This window comes from Cucumis melo, chromosome 5, assembly GCF_025177605.1.
Source record: "Cucumis melo cultivar AY chromosome 5, USDA_Cmelo_AY_1.0, whole genome shotgun sequence".
In the NCBI taxonomy this organism is placed as follows: domain Eukaryota; kingdom Viridiplantae; phylum Streptophyta; class Magnoliopsida; order Cucurbitales; family Cucurbitaceae; genus Cucumis; species Cucumis melo.
Window position 1 is genome coordinate 21,112,262 of NC_066861.1, and position 18,447 is coordinate 21,130,708.

Sequence of the window (18,447 nt, forward strand, 5' to 3'; positions counted from 1 at the left end):
AGGGGCAATAAATTAATAATTACAAAAAAGTTACTTAAACAATTAACACAAATAACGAGGTAAAAAATATGAACATTTTGGTAAGAAATGTGAGTTTATGCAAATAACGAGATAATAAACTTCTTTAATTATTGATAAATCAAAAAGATGGTTGGTTTTTTTTTAACCCACACCTAACTCAACTACCCAAATTATTCAAGTTGTCGAACACCTCTAGATGAGAAAAGAAAAGTCTTCACTTGAAAATTTTAGATCTTTTTTTAGTACTATTGAGTTTGAAAAATCGAAACTACTTGACAACTAACATATGAAAGGTCAATTGAGCTATGCTCAGTTTGACAATTTTATTTTTAATTAGTCTAAATTCTAAACCATGAAAGTTTTCGGGGAACAAGTTCGATTGTTTCAAAAGTTTACCTTAGGGAAGGCAAAGGAGTTGGTTCTTCCTTTATTTAAGGTTACCAATTTGTTTGCATATATATATATGCAAACAAAACACAAACCAAACCAAACCAAAAACAAGTTACTACTATTTCTATAAATATAAAATAATTCAAATTATAGTATTAATAACATCCTTCATAAGTTTGCAATATTAACTCTAAGCTTTCGTAACCGTTTCCAAAATACCTTTTGGAGTAAAAATTCTTTTGAATTTGGATATAAATGAAGAAATGAAGTGGTGTAGCAATCGGTGATATAAAATAAGATTTTGAATCACATCGCTTTTAAGTCTATCGTCACACAGTTCTAAACCCTGATTCTTGTTCAAAATTCTAAAAAGTTTATACTACAATGGTAGTTTTGAGACAGTTATGAACATTGAGGAAAAATATTGCAACTTCTGAAAATATATGGATGTTTTTAAATAGAAATTAAATTTGAAGGATATTTGTTAAACTTAGACACAAAACAAAACACACATACATAATAATAATCATAATTGGAGGGGGTTAATTTGGATACAGTCAAAGTTGAGACAAGTAGATCTTCCTTGCTTGCGTTTTCAAAGACTGCACCAACCACCTACGAATTTCTAATGTTTTGAAAATATTCTCTCATTCCTACCTTGATTTTGATTGAAGCCCATGGGTTTATCTCTCAAAACCATTTTTCACCAAATCCCTCCAACTCCCTTCACCAAATCTATATAAACCCATTTTCCCTTTTCTATCTCTCAGCTCAGCCCTCTCTATCTCTCTCCTCTCTCAGTATGGGCCATTCTGCAGCAAAGTTTGGTTTCATTTGCTCAGTCTCAGCACTAGCTTTGGGGTTGCTCACCAAGTTCACTTTCCCCAGTTTCTTCTTGTCCATCTCCCCAAACATCCTTCCAATCACTCTTTCCATTTCACTTGTTTTTGCTTTCATCTTCTTTGCCATATCCAATTCATCCAATAATCCTCCAGGTCCTCTCCCTGTACCCATCTTTGGGAATTGGCTCCAAGTTGGCAATGATCTCAACCATCGCTTACTTGCTTCATTGTCACAAAAATACGGCTGTCTTCCGACTCAAACTTGGTTACAAAAATCTAGTTGTGGTGTCAGATGCGGAGCTTGCTAACCAAGTCCTTCATGCTCAAGGTGTAGAGTTTGGATCCCGTCCCCGAAACGTAGTCTTCGACATTTTCACGGGTAATGGACAAGATATGGTGTTCACCATTTATGGCGACCATTGGCGTAAAATGCGTAGAATTATGACACTGCCATTTTTTACAAATAAAGTTGTGCATAACTACAGTGGGATGTGGGAGGAAGAAATGGATTTGGTTGTTTGCGATCTTATGAACAACCCAAAGGTGAAATCGGAAGGGTTGGTCATAAGAAAGCGTTTGCAATTAATGTTGTACAACATCATGTATAGAATGATGTTTGATACCAAGTTTGAATCTCAAGATGATCCTTTATTCATTGAGGCAACTCGATTCAACTCTGAAAGAAGTCGATTGGCACAAAGTTTTGAATACAATTACGGAGATTTCATTCCTTTGCTTAGACCCTTTTTGAGGGGTTACTTGAACAAATGCAAGGATTTGCAGAGCAGGAGGTTGGCATTTTTCAACAATAACTATGTTGAGAAAAGAAGGTATTTATCATTGACAACTGTTGAACTAATTTGATATAGTTATGTTATGTTCTACCACAAAATCAGAGACATAAAACATACATAAAAGGGTGTAAAAACTAACACTAGTCATATTAACTAAAATTTCCTACATTTTAACAGAAAAATTATGACTGCCAATGGAGAAAAGCACAAAATAAGCTGTGCCATGGATCATATTATAGATGCTCAGCTACAAGGAGAAATTAGTGAAGAAAATGTGATATACATTGTGGAAAATATTAATGTTGCAGCAATAGAGACGACACTTTGGTCAATGGAATGGGCAATAGCTGAGTTGGTAAACCATCCAACTGTGCAACAAAAAATCCGAGAGGAAATCTCGACTGTCCTAAAAGGAAAGGAAGTAACTGAGTCTAACTTACACAAGTTACCGTATCTGCAAGCCACAGTGAAAGAGACATTGAGACTGCACACACCAATACCTTTATTAGTACCACATATGAACTTGGAAGAAGCCAAGCTTGGAGGCTACACAATTCCAAAAGAGTCTAAGGTGGTAGTAAATGCATGGTGGTTGGCCAATAACCCAGCATGGTGGAAAAATCCAGAGGAATTCAGGCCAGAGAGGTTCCTACAAGAAGAAAATAGCACGGAAGCTGTAGCAGGAGGCAAAGTCGACTTCCGATTTTTACCGTTCGACGTTGGAAGAAGAAGTTGCCCTGGAATAGTTTTGGCACTGCCAATCTTAGGATTGATCATTTCAAAATTGGTCACCAATTTTGAAATGAAGCCTCCGATTGGGATGGAGAAGATTGATATGAGCGAAAAAGGAGGACAATTCAGTTTGCATATTGCCAACCACTCAACTGTGACATTCAAACCTATGACTGCTTAGTCGGTCAAAAAAGTAATCCTACTCTAGAAAAATGTCTTATAGGGTTGACATCCATATAATGTTTTGTTTCTCTTCCTCCAGTTGGGGGACTTGTATTGTTTAAAATCACAGAATGTTTTAATTATTGAAGAAGGAAATAAAAATATAATTTTCATTAAATCCAATGGTCCAGTCTATCAAAGATGAATGCTTCTCTAAATATCAAAGACAACCAATTCATCAGAACATAATTTTACACAACTATAAAATAAAATATGAAAAAAATTACTATCTCCACACCAAAAAATTGATTGTTTCTCACTGAAAGTTCCAAGTAAGCAATCTAATTAGTGAACGGCTTAGAGTAATGGACGCAAAGTAGTATTTACTTCAAACAGAAAGCTCAAGCATACTGAAAATGTCCAAAATAGTGAAAGTCTGATAATCATTTTGCTTTTAAAGTTTGCTTATTCATAACATTTTTTTGTTCAATAATCAACTTCAAAAAAAATGTTTGTTAGACCCTAGTGAAACTTAAGATTTTTTTCATTTTTCAAATTTAAGTTTAGTGATTTTGACATTTGATTAAGATTTCAATTGCATTCAAACTTTTTGTGAGCAGAGGTTTCAAAAAGCCTGTGGATCTTGGGGGTTTAGGTTTTGGTAAGAGGCCCCTCTGGTGTGGGGAACCCATTTTTGTCTCTGCTTTATTATCTCGGGGATTGGACAGTTTTTTATAGGAAGATAAGTGCTTGGGAATAGACCCTGTACTCTGCTTTTCCTTGTTTATACTATGTTTCATCGATGAAGAATCACTCTATTTATTGACATTCTTGTGCAACCTGCCTCTGCTTTGGAGTTCCGTTGCTGTTCGTTGTCTTTAGAGGGAAACGAGCGGTATTATTGCCGTCCTCTCTTTGTTGGGAGAGTTCCAGTGTTCTCTTGAGAGAAGGGAAAGGATTTCTACTATTGGCGTCCTACCCCTTAGGAAGGCTTTTCATGTAAATTCTTCTTCCTTTGCTTGGTTAAACCCTTCTGCCTTGGGAGATCCAGCCATTCCCTATTATGGAGAGTCAAAATCCCCAAAAATGTTAAGTTTTATGTTCCGCAACTCTTTCATGAAAGGTTAGTACCCTCAAGGAAGGTGTCTAATTTGATACGGTCATGCTGTTGCATTATTTGCAAGAGAGCAGAAGAGGATTTTGATCGTATGCTCTAGAGTTGTGATTTTGCTTATGTTATTCCGGCCTGTTTCTTTGAGAAGTTTGGCACCGACTTGGCTAGACATCGGGCCTGTAAAGGGATGATAGAAGAGATCCTTTTTCATCCTACCTTTTTGGTAAAGTGGCAAACGACTGTGTGTATTTTGTGAGGGCTTTGGGTTTGAGAGGAACAATAGGACCTTCCTTTAAGGGTTGGAGCATCATCCAAACCATGTTCCTAACGAAGTTTTTTGTAGTTTAGTTACTCGATTGAAATTATTTTGCTTAATTGGAGGTCACTCTTAAGGCTATCTACGTCTTTTCTGTGAGTTTTATTTATTTTTCTGTACGATCTTGTATTCTTTCGACATCTTCTCAATGAATGTTTGGCTTCAAATTAACCAAGCAAAACAGTGTTTGAACTGCAAAATACAATTCGATAGAAAAATTAAAACAAAATCATTACTAAACATAGTTTTCTGAATTTATGTTTGATTCGTCACAATATTTTTGTTATGACTTTCACTCTCATCAAAGAAACACAGGAATTCTTAGTCGAAATCTAAAAGTAAAAACAAAATTTACAAAAACTACTCATTTTAGTTTGTAAAACTTCCCTTGGTTTTTTGAAAAAACAAATAAAACGTGGACAAATATAACATAAAAATTTAGAGGTCAACGTAGAGTTTAGGTTTAATTTTCAAAAATCAGTACCAAACGATTATCAAACAGACCTAAAAATTACCAAACAAGGCCTAAAATAATAAATTCATTCTTTTCTTTTCTTTTCTTTTTTTTAGGGGAAAAAAAGCACAACCAATCTAAATTATTACCTCTCGAGATGACGAAGAAAGCTACTAAGGGTAAGGGGAAAGAAGGCAAGAAGCCCACTCTTCCAACGCTCTATTTGCCAAGGAATGGGCAAGGAAATAATAAATTCATTATAGTGCAATAGAATGAAGTTTAAGTCCACACAATACTGGTGAGGATCTGATGTCCATTAAGACAGAATTTGCGAGAATAAAAGTTCTAGTCTGCTAGATATTGCCAAAGAAAAGTTCTTGTCTGCAACATACTGCCAAAGTTGGAAGGCTAGAATGCAAATTGATCTCTCTATTTCCAACACATGTTGGAGAAAGATCAGGAATTATCGTTGATTGGGTCCTACAATAAGCTTTTATTTTTCTAGGTTCTTTTGTTTTTTCCTTGGGAGCTAAGCAGTAAAGGAGTACAAAATCTCACTTCTAGAGTTCACGATGAACCCCTACACTAAGAAATATAAATGACAGAAATGAATAAATTACAGATTTTGTTAACCATCTAAGTCAAGTATAAAATGTAAGACAAGCTTAACCTAAAAGCTAGCAAACATTGCAAATGAACTAAATAAAAATAGTAGTAAAAATATCTAATATGCATTAATTCGAAAAACAACAGTTAGTAATTACATACTCCGTTCAAGGCCTGCCGAGGGTATAGTCCATCCTTGTACTAAATTACCACCAACTCAATATCTTTGATAGGACCTTCTTAATGTAAAGAACCCCAACTCCTCCTAGTATTTTCTTACCATCAATGAAATACACAATAAAAAGAAAAAGTTTCCAGTAATTTGTTGGAAATATTTTTAAAAATAGTGTTTTCTGAAAAAAATGATAAAAATAGGGTAGTTCGTAAAAATATGACAAAAATAGGGTAGATGACCAAACTATTATCAAAAATAGGGTAGTTTGTGTAACGAGGGAAGTCGTGTATCCCGGTACACGACTTCCTTTATTGACTAAAAAATTTCTATTTTTAATCTGGATTACGTATTTAAACCATAATATTGATTAAAAAATTTCCATTTCTACTTTGGATTACGAATTTAATTACGTATTTGAACTATAATATTGCCTAAAAAATTTCTATTTCTAATTTAGATTACTTATTTAATTACGTATTTAAATCATAATCATAATTGAATATTACCATTTTGTTTGAAATGGAGGTATTTGCGTCTATAAGACCTCCCTTCCCTTTCCACCACAAAAACTCATCCCATCGCTCTCTTCCACCACTCTAAGCTCCCATCTTCCGCCTCAGCTTCAACGAGGAAGGATCACGCACAGTCAGTAGCTTGAATTTTAAGAAAAATGGAAATCACCTTTTATCCCTAAATCCGTCCATCTTCCAGTACGGAAAGGATACGATCACCGTCATTGTTGACAAGAAGCTATAAGATTTGGCCCATTGGATATCATTGTGGTTCCAATGAACACAGAATGGGTTGAATTTTGAGGAGTATTTTGATTTTTTAGAACGAAATCGTGTACCGGGTACACGACTTAATGCATCCGTTCTACACGTGAACGAAGTGGTGTACCGGATACACGATTCCAAAAGTCGTGGACCCATCAGATTTTGGCCCATAGACGTGTACCCGTTACACAACTTCACTACTCTTTTTTTGTCATTAGTTTTACGCCTACCCTAGTTTTGTCAATATTTTTTAAAAAAATATTATTTAAAAAAAAAATTGTTGATATGAATTTAGTCATTTATATTCTTCCTGCATGTAAATATGAAACTTAACATATAGAACAATTCACTTTTCTTAATGAACATGTGATGATTGATATATCTTTTCTGTAAGTTACAAAGATCTGGTATAAAAGAGGGAGTACATAAAAAAGGTCAAGAAGATGCATCTTCTGTCAAACAATTAAGTGTGCGAAATTACATGAGGACACAATCCAATATAAGGATACTCAAAGGAGCATCGCAGAAACCATGTAATTTCGCTCAAAAGAAACTGTTGTGCCAACTGCCGACTAATAAAGTCATACACTATTTATATTCAGAGTGCATAATTGCGAGTGGTAAAGGAGGTGCCCAGAAACACAAAAAGCAGATTCAAAGTTAGCCACGAGTTTCAGTCCTCAATTTTCTCCAATAAAAATCTCAACTCCCCCACAAAATTTAGTTTGAATATGTGCAACTCCACTCATTTCCAATCATTCAACCACGTGGCTAATTTTCCATAACTATTCGAAAATAAATAAACCAAGGATTTAAGAAATATATTTCCACTAGGACAGCTAAACTTTTAATTTTTCTCCAAATATGGAGAATTAATGCAGACATCGAAGTTCAAAATTTCACTAAACAAGCTGCTGCTATGTCTAAGGAAACAGACTAAAAATTGCGTAAAACATTTACACTCACAGTTTTGTTAGTGATTTATGGTTAGCCTCTCAGATTGTGATATCTGTTCTTTCTAGTTTATGCTAAAATATCCAAAAATTTGTATTCCAGTACATCTTAAACATGGAAAAGAAAGAAAATACCTCTATGAAAAATGGTTGGTGAAAACCACAATCTCAGAGCTTCGTGAACCCCTGAAGATGCAACCAAAGCAGAGGACAATCTACAAATAGAGTGAGTTTGCGAACATTATACCTCTGCGAAGGCTGTCACTGGCTGCAGAAAACTTGCTTTCTAAGTTGACCTCCCCCACAGCATTGGCAGCTGCGCGCAACTGAATTAAAAAACAAAATAAATACATAAACAAATAAAGAACCTAAACATGATAGAGGAATCCCATAGAAAAAGAAGCATAAACCCTTTTATTCAGGGAAACCAAAAGCCCAAGCTTCTTTATATCTGTGACAAATATATACAATCCAAACATGATCTTCCTAGGTCATTGAAAACTGAAACAGGTTCAGGGTTTCAACCAAGAGCAAGACAGAAAATATGTAAATCTATATGTTATTTGTCTGCACCTGATTCAAGAATTCATCAAGCCGTCTAGCACTTCGAATGATGCTACCCTCGAAAATATCTGTCATTTGAATCACCTCTGAGAAACTTGCTCCCTGCATCAAGAAAGTCATCCTTACATTGTAAAACCAATAACATAGAAGTTCTCAGCACACAGATCATGATACTGGCAAATTTGAGGAACTTTACTTTAAAATGTAATATGTATTTAGTCTTTCTTAGTGAAAGAACCCATTTAGAACATACTCTGCATAGAAAAGTCTGTTAGACCTCCAATCAAGTTAGTTTACCAAAGAAGAAATAAAAAATAATAATAAACAGTAAGTAATATGTAACAGAATTAGTTAAGGAAAGAGGTTAGCAGATTAGTTAGAAAACACATGTTAAATGTGCTAAGAAGAAGTCAGTAAACTTTGTGTATAAATAGATGTTCATAGATGGAAGAAAGATATGAAAATCTTAGAGAGAATCTGTACTTGAATCTTGAGAAGCAAGATCAAGAGATTGTAACAGAATTGATATCTCATCAATTCTGTGTGTTCCTTATTACTGAAATAAATAGAGAAGTACAATTTTGATATTCTTGAACGGAGTCCTGTCAAAGTCATGCTAGAGAAATACAATTGCGAGCAAAATGAGTTTTCCCACATTGAAGTGATTCACTGGTCACCACATTGTGCTCCTTTCTTCTCCAAAATAACGAATTTCAACAAGAAACAAAAATACAGGAGCATACTGTGTACACATCTATCTTTAGTAGATCAAAAATGTAAGATTATCAACTAGTCATAGAAAATTTAATTATATCAAATACTTTTAACACTTCCCTTCGTTTGTGGCTATGAAAATCTGACGAAGGTCCACTAAGTAGAAGCCAACATTAAATGGGGTGAAAATGACATGATAAGAATTTGAATATTGGATCTTCAGATCTTATAGGCTAAGAGAATACTATTGAAAGCAATTAACAACAACCCGAGACTTACGTGGAAACCCGAGAACCGGGAAAAAAATCACAATACTCTAGTTTTTATTATTTTTCTTATGAACAAAATACAATAGGTACAAAGGGAGAATAGAGTACAATAGGAATAAGAAAGGAAAAGATTTAGGAAATATTTAAGAAATAAAATCTTATATTTTATTCTTTCCAAAAGTACTAATTCTAACACTCCCCCTCAAGTTGGGAGGTAAATATCAATGAGTCCCAACTTGCTAACGCAAAGGTCGAAGTGTGGTCGGAGAAGCCCCTTGGTAAGAACATCAGCAATCTGGCTTGAAGGAATGTACGGAATGCATATGCTTCCACTGTCAAGTCTTTCTTTGATGAAATGTCGATCAATCTCAACATGTTTAGTTCTATCATGTTGAACTGGGTTGTTAGCAATACTAATAGCGGCTTTATTATCACAAAAAAGCTTCAATGGTGTCTCACATTCTTGATGAAGATCTGACAAGACTTTCTGGAGCCAGATTTCCTCACATATTCCCAGACTCATAGCTCTGTATTCAGCCTCAACACTGCTCCTGGCCACAACACTTTGCTTCTTACTCCTCCAAGTTACAAGATTGCCCCAAACAAAGGTACAATAACCGGAGGTAGACTTTCTATCAATAACAGATCCTGCCTAATCTAAGTCAGTATATGCCTCAATGGTCTTTCTATTTGTTTTTCTAAACATCAACCCTTTACCAGGTGTATTTTTCAAGTATCTCAGGATTCTGTTAACAGCTTCCATATGTTTCTCATAGGGAGCCTGCATAAACTGGCTGACAACACTCACAGCAAAGGAAATATCAGGACGAGTATGGGATAAGTAAATTAATTTACCTACAAGGCGCTGATATTGTTCTTTATCAACTGGAACTTGATCATCAGAGTTTCCTAGTTTACAGTTGAATTCAATAGGAGTATCAGCAGGACGACATCCCAACATACCTGTCTCGGTTAACAAATCAAGGGTGTATTTTCTCTGAGACACGACAATACCTTCTTTTGATCTAGCCACCTCCATTCCAAGGAAATATTTCAGATTTCCCAAGTCTTTGATTTCAAATTCATCACCCATTCTCTGCTTTAGTTGACTGATTTCTGTTTGATCATCTTCAGTCAAAACAATGTCATCCACATAAACTATTAGAATAGCAATCTTTCCTGTCTTGGAAGCCTTTGTAAATAAAGTATGGTCAAAGTGCCATTGACTGTACCCTTGGGACTTGACAAAGGTAGTGAATCTGTCAAACCATGCTCTCGGAGACTGTTTTAGACCATATAGAGATTTTTGGAGTTTACACACCTGCTGACCAAATTGGGCTTCAAATCCTGGTGGGGGGCTCATGTAGACTTCCTCCACAAGGTCTCCATTCAAAAAAGCATTCTTAACATCCAGCTGGTATAGAGGCCAATCTTTGTTCACAGCAACAGATAGCAGGACTAACAATATTCAATTTAGCAACTGGAGAAAAAGTTTCTGAATAGTCAATACCATAGGTTTGAGTGAACCCCTTTGCAACTAACCTTGCCTTGTGTCTATCAAACGTACCATCTGCTTTGTATTTGAGAGAGAATACCCATTTGAATCCTACAGTTTTATGTCCCTTGGGTAGAGCACAGATCTCCCAAGTTCTATTCTTTTCGAGAGCCTTCATCTCTTCCATAACAGCATTCTTCCATTCAGGACACTCTAGAGCAGTGTAGATATTTTTCAGTATTATGGTAGAGTCAAGGCTTGCTGTAAACGCTCTAAACTGTGGAGAGAGATTATCATAGGAAACATAGTTGCAAATGGGATGTTTAGTGCATGATCTGGTACCTTTTCTCAATGCAATTGGAATGTCAAGTGAGGGATCATACTCATCAAGTTTTCTTGTATGACCCTGTTCAGCTTCATCGTTACTGGTTTCTATTCTAACCCCAGTCTCATCATCACGGTTCTTTTCTTCCATATTTTCAAAAACAGCAACATCAGACTTGTCATTCTGACTCATTGTATTATTAGTACAAGGTTTTGTAGGGTTTTCCATACCTTGGTCTCAAGGAGGTTCGAAATTTTGGACTGAAGCCGGCGGTTGACTAGTGGGGGACCCAACTTCCTTTCTGAGATTCCTCCTGTAATATGTTTTCCAGGGAACTTGGTTTGTGGGTAAGATTATGGGATGAGGATCAATGTCAGACACGGTAATAGGAGTAGGTTCAACAAATTCAAAGGTGCTGTTAGACTCTTCACTCACATTCTCCTCCTGAAGATGGCTAACGGAAAAGTAGGGTCGGTTTTCACAGAAAGTAACGTCCATAGTGACAAAATATTTCCTAGACGGCGGGTGAAAACATTTATAACCGCGTTGGTGAAGGGGATACCCAACAAACACACAGGCCTGAGCCCGAGGGGTAAATTTGGTCTGATTAGGGCCGAAATTATGGACATAGGCGGTGCACCCAAACACACGAAGAGGAACCTCAGAAACAAGACGAGTAGAGGGGTAAGACTCCTTAAGACAATCTAAGGGAGTCTGAAGGTGGAGGATACGAGAAGGCATTCTATTGATTAAGTGGGCAGCTATAAGAATAGCATCTCCCCACAGGTATGATGGAAGGGAAGTGGAAAGCATAAGTGAACGGGCTACTTTCACAAGGTTTCGGTTTTTTCGTTCGGCCACTCCATTTTGTTGAGGAGTGTAGGCACATGAGGTTTGGTGAACAATCCCCTTGGAGGCTAGAAATTCACTAAGGTTATGGTTTTGGAATTCCCGACCATTATCACTTCGAAGAATTGCAATTTTTGTATGAAATTGTGTTTTGATAGTATGATAGAAGTTTTGGAAAATGGATGGAACCTCGGATTTATCTATGATAAGGTAGACCCAGGTAAGACGGGTATGGTCATCAATGAAAGTTACAAACCACCGCTTTCCCGAGGAGGTGATGACCTTGGAAGGACCCCAAACGTCACTATGAATGAGGTTAAACGGTTGTGTAGGTTTATATGGTTGTGAAGGAAAAGAGACTCGATGTTGTTTAGCCCGGATACACACATCACAAGATAGAGAAGAGACATCAAGTTTAGAAAAAAGGTGGGGAAATAAATATTGCATATATGTAAAGTTTGGGTAGCCCAGTCGAAAATGCCACAACATACAGTCTTGTTCAGAAGTGCTAAAGTAGGATGACAGTAAACTAACCCTAGACAAACTACTACATGAGGTATCATCATCAAGGATGTAAAGTCCCCTGCTATGCCGGGCAGTGCCAATCGTCCTCCCCGAGCTCATGTTTTGAAAATAAACCGATTCAGGTAAGAAGATAGCTTTACAATGCAACTCACGAGTGATCTTGCTTATAGATAACAAATTGTAAGACAGTTTAAGGACATGCAAAACATTCTGGAGAGCAAAACCGTCAAAGGGAACTATTTGTCCTTTGCCAGTGATCGGAGCTAGAGAGCCATCGGCTATTCGAATTTTTTCATTACCGGCACACGGGGCATATGAGATAAAGTGTTCCGAAGAACCTGTCAAGTGATCTGTAGCCCCCGAGTCTAAGATCCAGGGATTCTTCCCATCAACGCTAATAAGCCCAAGGGACTGAGGCATACCTGACTGAGCAATGGCACCCAGAGTCGGAGTCTTGGTCTGGCTCGCAGTAGGATCAGTTGATTGAGAAGTGCTAGCAGGTGTAGTCTCACTAATGTAGGCACGTCCTGATTTCTGTTTCTCGTTGGAGGACCGTTTCTTACCTCCTGGGGGACGACCGTGGAGTTTCCAACACTGATCCTTGGTGTGCCATTGTTTCTTGCAGTGCTCACACACAGGAATTGACTTCCCATTATTCTTGTCACTGTCATGATTTGAGGACCGAGCGCTAAAGGCAGCAGAGTCAATGGTAGGGGTAGTCAATACACCCATGGCATTAGTGCGATCCTCTTCCAGGCGGACTTCAAAACAAACTTCCATTAGGGAGGGAAGAGGTCTTTGTCCGAGTATACGACCACAAACATTATCAAATTTGGGATTAAGTCCTGCAAGGAAGTCATAAACACGGTCAGCCTCTTCAAGTTTAGCATATTGTGTACTGTCATTTGGTGTGTCCCAAACTGTCTCTCTGCACAAATCCATCTCTTGCCAGAGGAGAGAGAGCTTGTTAAAATAGGTAGTTACGTCCAGGGTCCCTTGTTTGCAATTATGGACCTGTTTTCGCAGTGTATATAACCGAGAGGCATTCTGTCGTTTCGAGTAAAGGGTCTGAGTTGTATCCCACAAATCTTTTGCTGTGGCTGCATATTGTAGAGGCTTACCGATCTGTGGTTCCATACTATTAATCAGCATGGATCGAATAAGTGAGTCCTCTCCTTTCCAGAGTCGTTCCAAGGCGTCTCCTGGTGGAGGACGTACAGTCTCTCCAGTTAAGAAGCCGAACTGGTATCGACCTTCGAGGAACATCTTTATTGATTGGGACCAAGAAAAATAATTTTGACCATTTAATTTTTCGTCTGAAAAATTCCCTGTAGACGAACCCAAAGAGCCAGTTATATAATTTGACTGTGAATTAGGGAACGAAGTTACCGGGTTCTTGGAATACATTGGCAACTCGGTTGGTTTGGAATGCGTTGAAGATTCGCCCGCTTCAATGTCCGATCTGTTTTGGGGTTGATCAATTCCGTTACCAGAAAACAGCGGTTGCTGTAAAGAGTCAACGTACAGCTGCTGCTTATTGTACTGATTTGACAGATTTACGGTTGAGGGTTGCTGTCCGGAGCTCATAGACGGCGCGTGAGGATGCGGATGGCCGGAAGGGTTTGACGGTTGGACATCCGACGGTGCGTAGAAGGGAATGGGATGGGCGGTGACGTGAAACGGCGGAGGCGCGTGGGCCCACGCGCCGGACACGAGCGGCGCGTGAATCATCTTCTGGTCAGACAGCGACGCGTACGGCTGCGGAACCACTCCCGTTGGGTAGATCGGCGGTTTCTGTAGGTTCTGGAGCAGTTTCTCCATGGCGGCGGCGACGGCGGCGGCGATTCCGGCGGCGGTGGCGGCGGTGACGGGTTCAGTTTCGATCTGGGTTTCTCCTAGGTTATTTTCTAGGGTTTCGTTATTGCTTTGCTCTGATACCATATTGAAAGCAATTAACAACAACCCGAGACTTACGTGGAAACCCAAGAACCGGGAGAAAAACCACGATACTTTAGTTTTTATTATTTTTCTTATGAACAAAATACAATAGGTACAAAGGGAGAATAAATACAATAGGAATAAGAAAGGAAAAGATTTAGGAAATATTTAGGAAATAAAATCTTATATTTTATTCTTTCCAAAAGTACTAATTCTAACAAATACTAACTTAAATCATCAATTAACTCAAAAGCTTAAGCTAATCGATTATGGTAACTATGTCCCTTCGATGACATCCGATAAAATTGGAATGATATAGGAAGTATTAGCATGGCCGCTACGCAAGGATGACACCCACAAATCGAATATGGTAAATATAATTATCAATACTTTAACTGTACACATTTCTAATGGTTTGTCAAGTCTTTCCCATAAAAAAGAAATCAGGAAGATGGACAAGAAAGCCGATGTAGGTCATGTCCTGTCAAATCTAGAGATCTTCTATTCTTCTTTGAATAGTTCTTGATATTTTTGTAATTCTTGTTTCAAAGTTCTAGTTCTAGTTTGTCCTTGTTATGAAATCCATTTCCAGATCTTTGTTAGTTGGCTGTATTTACTGTGTTGGCAGCTAAGTTTAAAAGATTGACAAGTCAATTAGTTTGTTTGGTCAGTTGAGCGTGGAAGCGTTAGCTTTAACTATTTTCATTTTCTCCAGCTTTCAGGCTATTTAAACACAGTGCTTTAATAAAATAACTCTTGAAGCATACTCAGTGAATTCTCTCCATTAGAATTAGTGGGTTTGGCCCAATCAAACATTTACCCTAATTTCCTTTCCTTTTTTTATCATTACTTGTTGTTTATATTTATTTTTGAAAGCCAGATAGTGGTTTTTCTCCTGGTACTCGGGTTTCCACATAACTCGGTGTCTACTTTCTTTTAACGCTTTTAATATGGTATCAGAGCGGGGTAAAGACAAAACCCTAGACACGATTATTGATGAAACCCAAACATAAACAAACAATGCCGCCGCTGTCGCGGCCGCCATGGAAAGTTGCTCCACTTGCTTCAAAAGCCGCCAATGATCACAATGGGCCCACCCTCGGAGCCAGTCGCATCACCTAATGGGGGAATGAGCCACACGCGCCACATCTATCCGCCTGCACGCTGCTACTGCCAAGCCATATCTCCACGCGCTGCCATCCATCATCTCCACAATTCAGCCGGCCTACTCCCAATTGTGGTCTTCTGTCCGGTCGCAGCACCCTCCTGGTCAGCTGCATGTTCATGTGCCCCCCCGCTGTCTTCGTTTCGTGTGCTGCCCTCTTTTCACGCACCATTGCATACTAATCCTAGCAGCCGCACTTCAGTGGTACCGAGATCGATCAATTCCATAATAAATAAGGGTTTGAAGTTGGTGAACCTTCGACACAATCCAAACCAACCGTTGATGTATTTCAAGAACCCGGTAACTAGTTGATGCAGAACACCCTCCTTTTTTGATGTTTCTTTAAAGTTCTTCAATATTTCTTTAGCTAATTCTTGAGTATCTTGAATTATCATTCTTGTATCTTGAGATTAATTATTCTTTAGTTAATTCTTGCATCTTGAGTTAGTTATTTAAATTTAGTTCTAAAATAACTAACTTCAACAAATTCTAGTAAATTTCCAACCTAAAAAAGGCTTCCCCTCTCATTAATAAAAAATATCAAAAGTATTATTCATAAAAATTCCTAAAGACTTTGCTACTGCATCACTAGTTCTCTGGCGCCTCTATAGGTGTCTTTCAATCAAGTGGAGAAGTTGAATGGCTAGAACTATTTCTCCTGGTCTCAATCAGTCAAGATGTTTCTTAAGAGGCGTTACCAATTCGGTTTTTCGATAAGGGACTCTTCATTCCCCACCCAATGATGTCCAAGAACGTTTCTGGAGAGGACATGACTCTCTTATTCGGTCCAGGCTGATAAATAGTATGAAACCACAAGATCAAGGTATGACCTACATGTTAAGAATTGAGTAAGGACTCTCTTATTTGATACATGCAGCTTTGGTCCAAGACTCTAAACCTCCATGAGATCAAGGTATGACTAATCCTATTGACTCCGGTTGACAGTAAAATGAGTGAGAATGACAGGTCTGATATTATTGTTCCTGAAGATATGAGAGAAAAGGGTAGTGTTGATGAGATTGAGGTCAGAGCAAAAATTGGTGGTAATGAGGCTGAACAGGATCATTCAAGGAATTTAGACGAGTATGATCCTTCTTTTGACTTGACATTCCTATTGTGCTGAAGAAAAGTACCCGGTCCTAGACAAAACAATCCATTGGTAACTATGTTTCCTATGAGAGTCTATCACCACAGTTCAGAGCTTTCACATCCAGCCTTGACTCTATCATGATATGCTAGGATCACACCTACAGAATATCAACTAGCAAACACAGACACAATAGCAAAATACCTGTCCAGTTACTCAAACACAACAATATCAAGGGAGAATAGATGAGTTACGATCTATATTCATCACTCACAAAACACCCAAAGGTTACAATGGTTGCAGCCAATAAGAGGACTGCCCTATCCCTGTGAACAGAGTTCATCCAAAATACAAATTCTCCCTATGAACAAAGTTCATCCAAAATACAAATTCTCCAGCCTGCCAACCCTAACACAAAAACACTACATCTATAATTCTCTCCTAAAGCAGCCTCGTGGAACAAGAACCACTGACATTCTTAACAACCATATTGTCTAGGTTGCAATTTCCTTCTTACCCCTCCTTCTATATGTTTTAGAAATTGGTGGCCTAGCAATACCCCCATGGAGGAGAGACACCTTGTCCTCAAGGTGGAAGTTTGGAAATTGGTGTTTGAGCATCGCATAGGATTCCTAAGTGGCCTCATGTGCTTGTTGATCTTTCTACTGAACCAAATACTCCCAATCACGTTCGATATCATTCCAATGAAGTTGTCACGTTTTCTGACTCTAACACCAATTCCATCTGATCATTAAGCAAAGAAATGTCGGGCTGGACGTGATGCTTGTCTCCTACTGCCCTCTTAAGTTGTGAGACATGGAAAACGGGATGGATTCAAGCGTTTTTAGGAAGGTCCAGCAAGTAGGCGACTTCCCCAACCCTTCCCAAGACCATGTACGGTCAAAAATACTTTGGCGACAATTTTTCACAGCATTTCTTGGCCAATGACTGTTGTCTATATGGCTCTACTTTTAAATACACCCAATCCCCAATGTCAAACACCACATCCTAACGGTATACATCCACAAATTTCTTCATTTGTTTATGGGCTTGTTGCAAATGATGCTTTAGAGCAGCCAGCATCTCATCTCTAGATTGCAACTGGGATTCTACTGAGTCATTTGGTATGGAGCCAGATTGTCCATATGAGATAATTGGAGGGGGGATCGTCCATACACAACCGCATAGGGTGTATTTTTTATAGAGACTTGATAGGTTGTATTGTACCAATATTCCGTCCATACCAAATTTTCACTCCAAGTTTTTGGTCTTTCATGGCAAAAACATCACAAAAGTACAACTTCACACATTTATTAACAACTTCCGACTGTCTGTCTGTTTGGGGGTGGTATGCGATGCTCCTCTTCAGTTGAGTTCCTTGCAAACGAAACATCTCTTGCCAAAAGTGACTCAAGAACACACGATCTCGATCAAATACAATGGATCGGGGATACCCATGGAGGCGTACTACTTCTTTGATGAACACAATATAGCCACTGTTTTTGCTGAAAATGGGTGTCCCAAGGTTATAAAATGAGCGTATTTGCTTAGACGGTCTACCACCACTAGGATCGTGTCAAACCCCTTTAATCACGGCAACCCCTCTATAAAGTCCATAGATATGTCTTCCCAAGTACGGTTGGGAATAAGTAAAGGCTGCAATAAACCAGCTAGAGATAAGGCTTGTATTCTGTTTTGTTGGCAAACTGGGCACTGATAAACATAGAGTTTGATGTCATTCTTCATTCCCTCCCAGAATAACCCGCAGCCACTCTTTTATACATCCGTAACTGTCCCGAATGACCCTCGATCATGGAATCATGGAAGGTATGGAGCATGGTCGGAATCAAGCTAGAAGTCCTTGGGAGGACCAATCAGCCTTTAAAAAACAATTTACCCTGTTGTATCGAGTAGCGAGGAACACATTCTAGATCTTGAACCAACCTATCGAATATATTTTTCAGCTTCTCATCTTCCTGAACTTCTTTTTCAACTATCTCAAGATCCAACAAGGAAGGCACACTAATCACATTCAACTGGGTTTCTACTGGATTGCGTGAGGGGACATCAGCTACCTTGTTTTCCAGTCCCACCCGATAAAATATTTCAATCAAATCCAATCAACTTCATCATCCATTTTTGAATTCCCGATAATATCTCCCATTGCTCTAGGATATGTCG

The 18,447-nt window shown here is 38.3% G+C and overlaps 1 protein-coding gene, 1 non-coding gene and 1 pseudogene across 6 annotated transcripts in view; 2 read left to right on the forward strand and 1 right to left on the reverse strand.

The window, feature by feature from the left end:
• Positions 1–18,447, reverse strand: part of LOC103492231 (DExH-box ATP-dependent RNA helicase DExH10) — a 48,598-nt gene that overhangs the window by 4,215 nt on the left and 25,936 nt on the right. For 2 of the 5 annotated variants that reach the window (XR_538229.3, XR_007820726.1), the window contains exons 15-16: positions 7,909–8,001; positions 7,471–7,661 (exon numbers count right to left, since the gene is read on the reverse strand). Coding sequence is in view for 1 of the 5 variants with exons in the window: in XM_008452523.3 (XP_008450745.2) it covers positions 7,551–7,661; positions 7,909–8,001 (204 nt within the window). In the remaining 4 variants the exon portion in view is untranslated. Of the gene's footprint in view, positions 1–5,061; positions 5,697–6,112; positions 6,227–7,182; positions 7,662–7,908; positions 8,002–18,447 lie in introns of those variants that run through there. The other 3 variants (XR_007820725.1, XR_007820727.1, XM_008452523.3) reach the window with 3 other exon arrangements.
• On the forward strand, positions 868–3,119 carry LOC103492244 (cytochrome P450 CYP73A100-like; annotated as a pseudogene).
• On the forward strand, positions 14,295–14,396 carry LOC127149636 (U6 spliceosomal RNA). Its single transcript, XR_007821339.1, has one exon. It is a non-coding gene; the product is annotated as a U6 spliceosomal RNA (small nuclear RNA).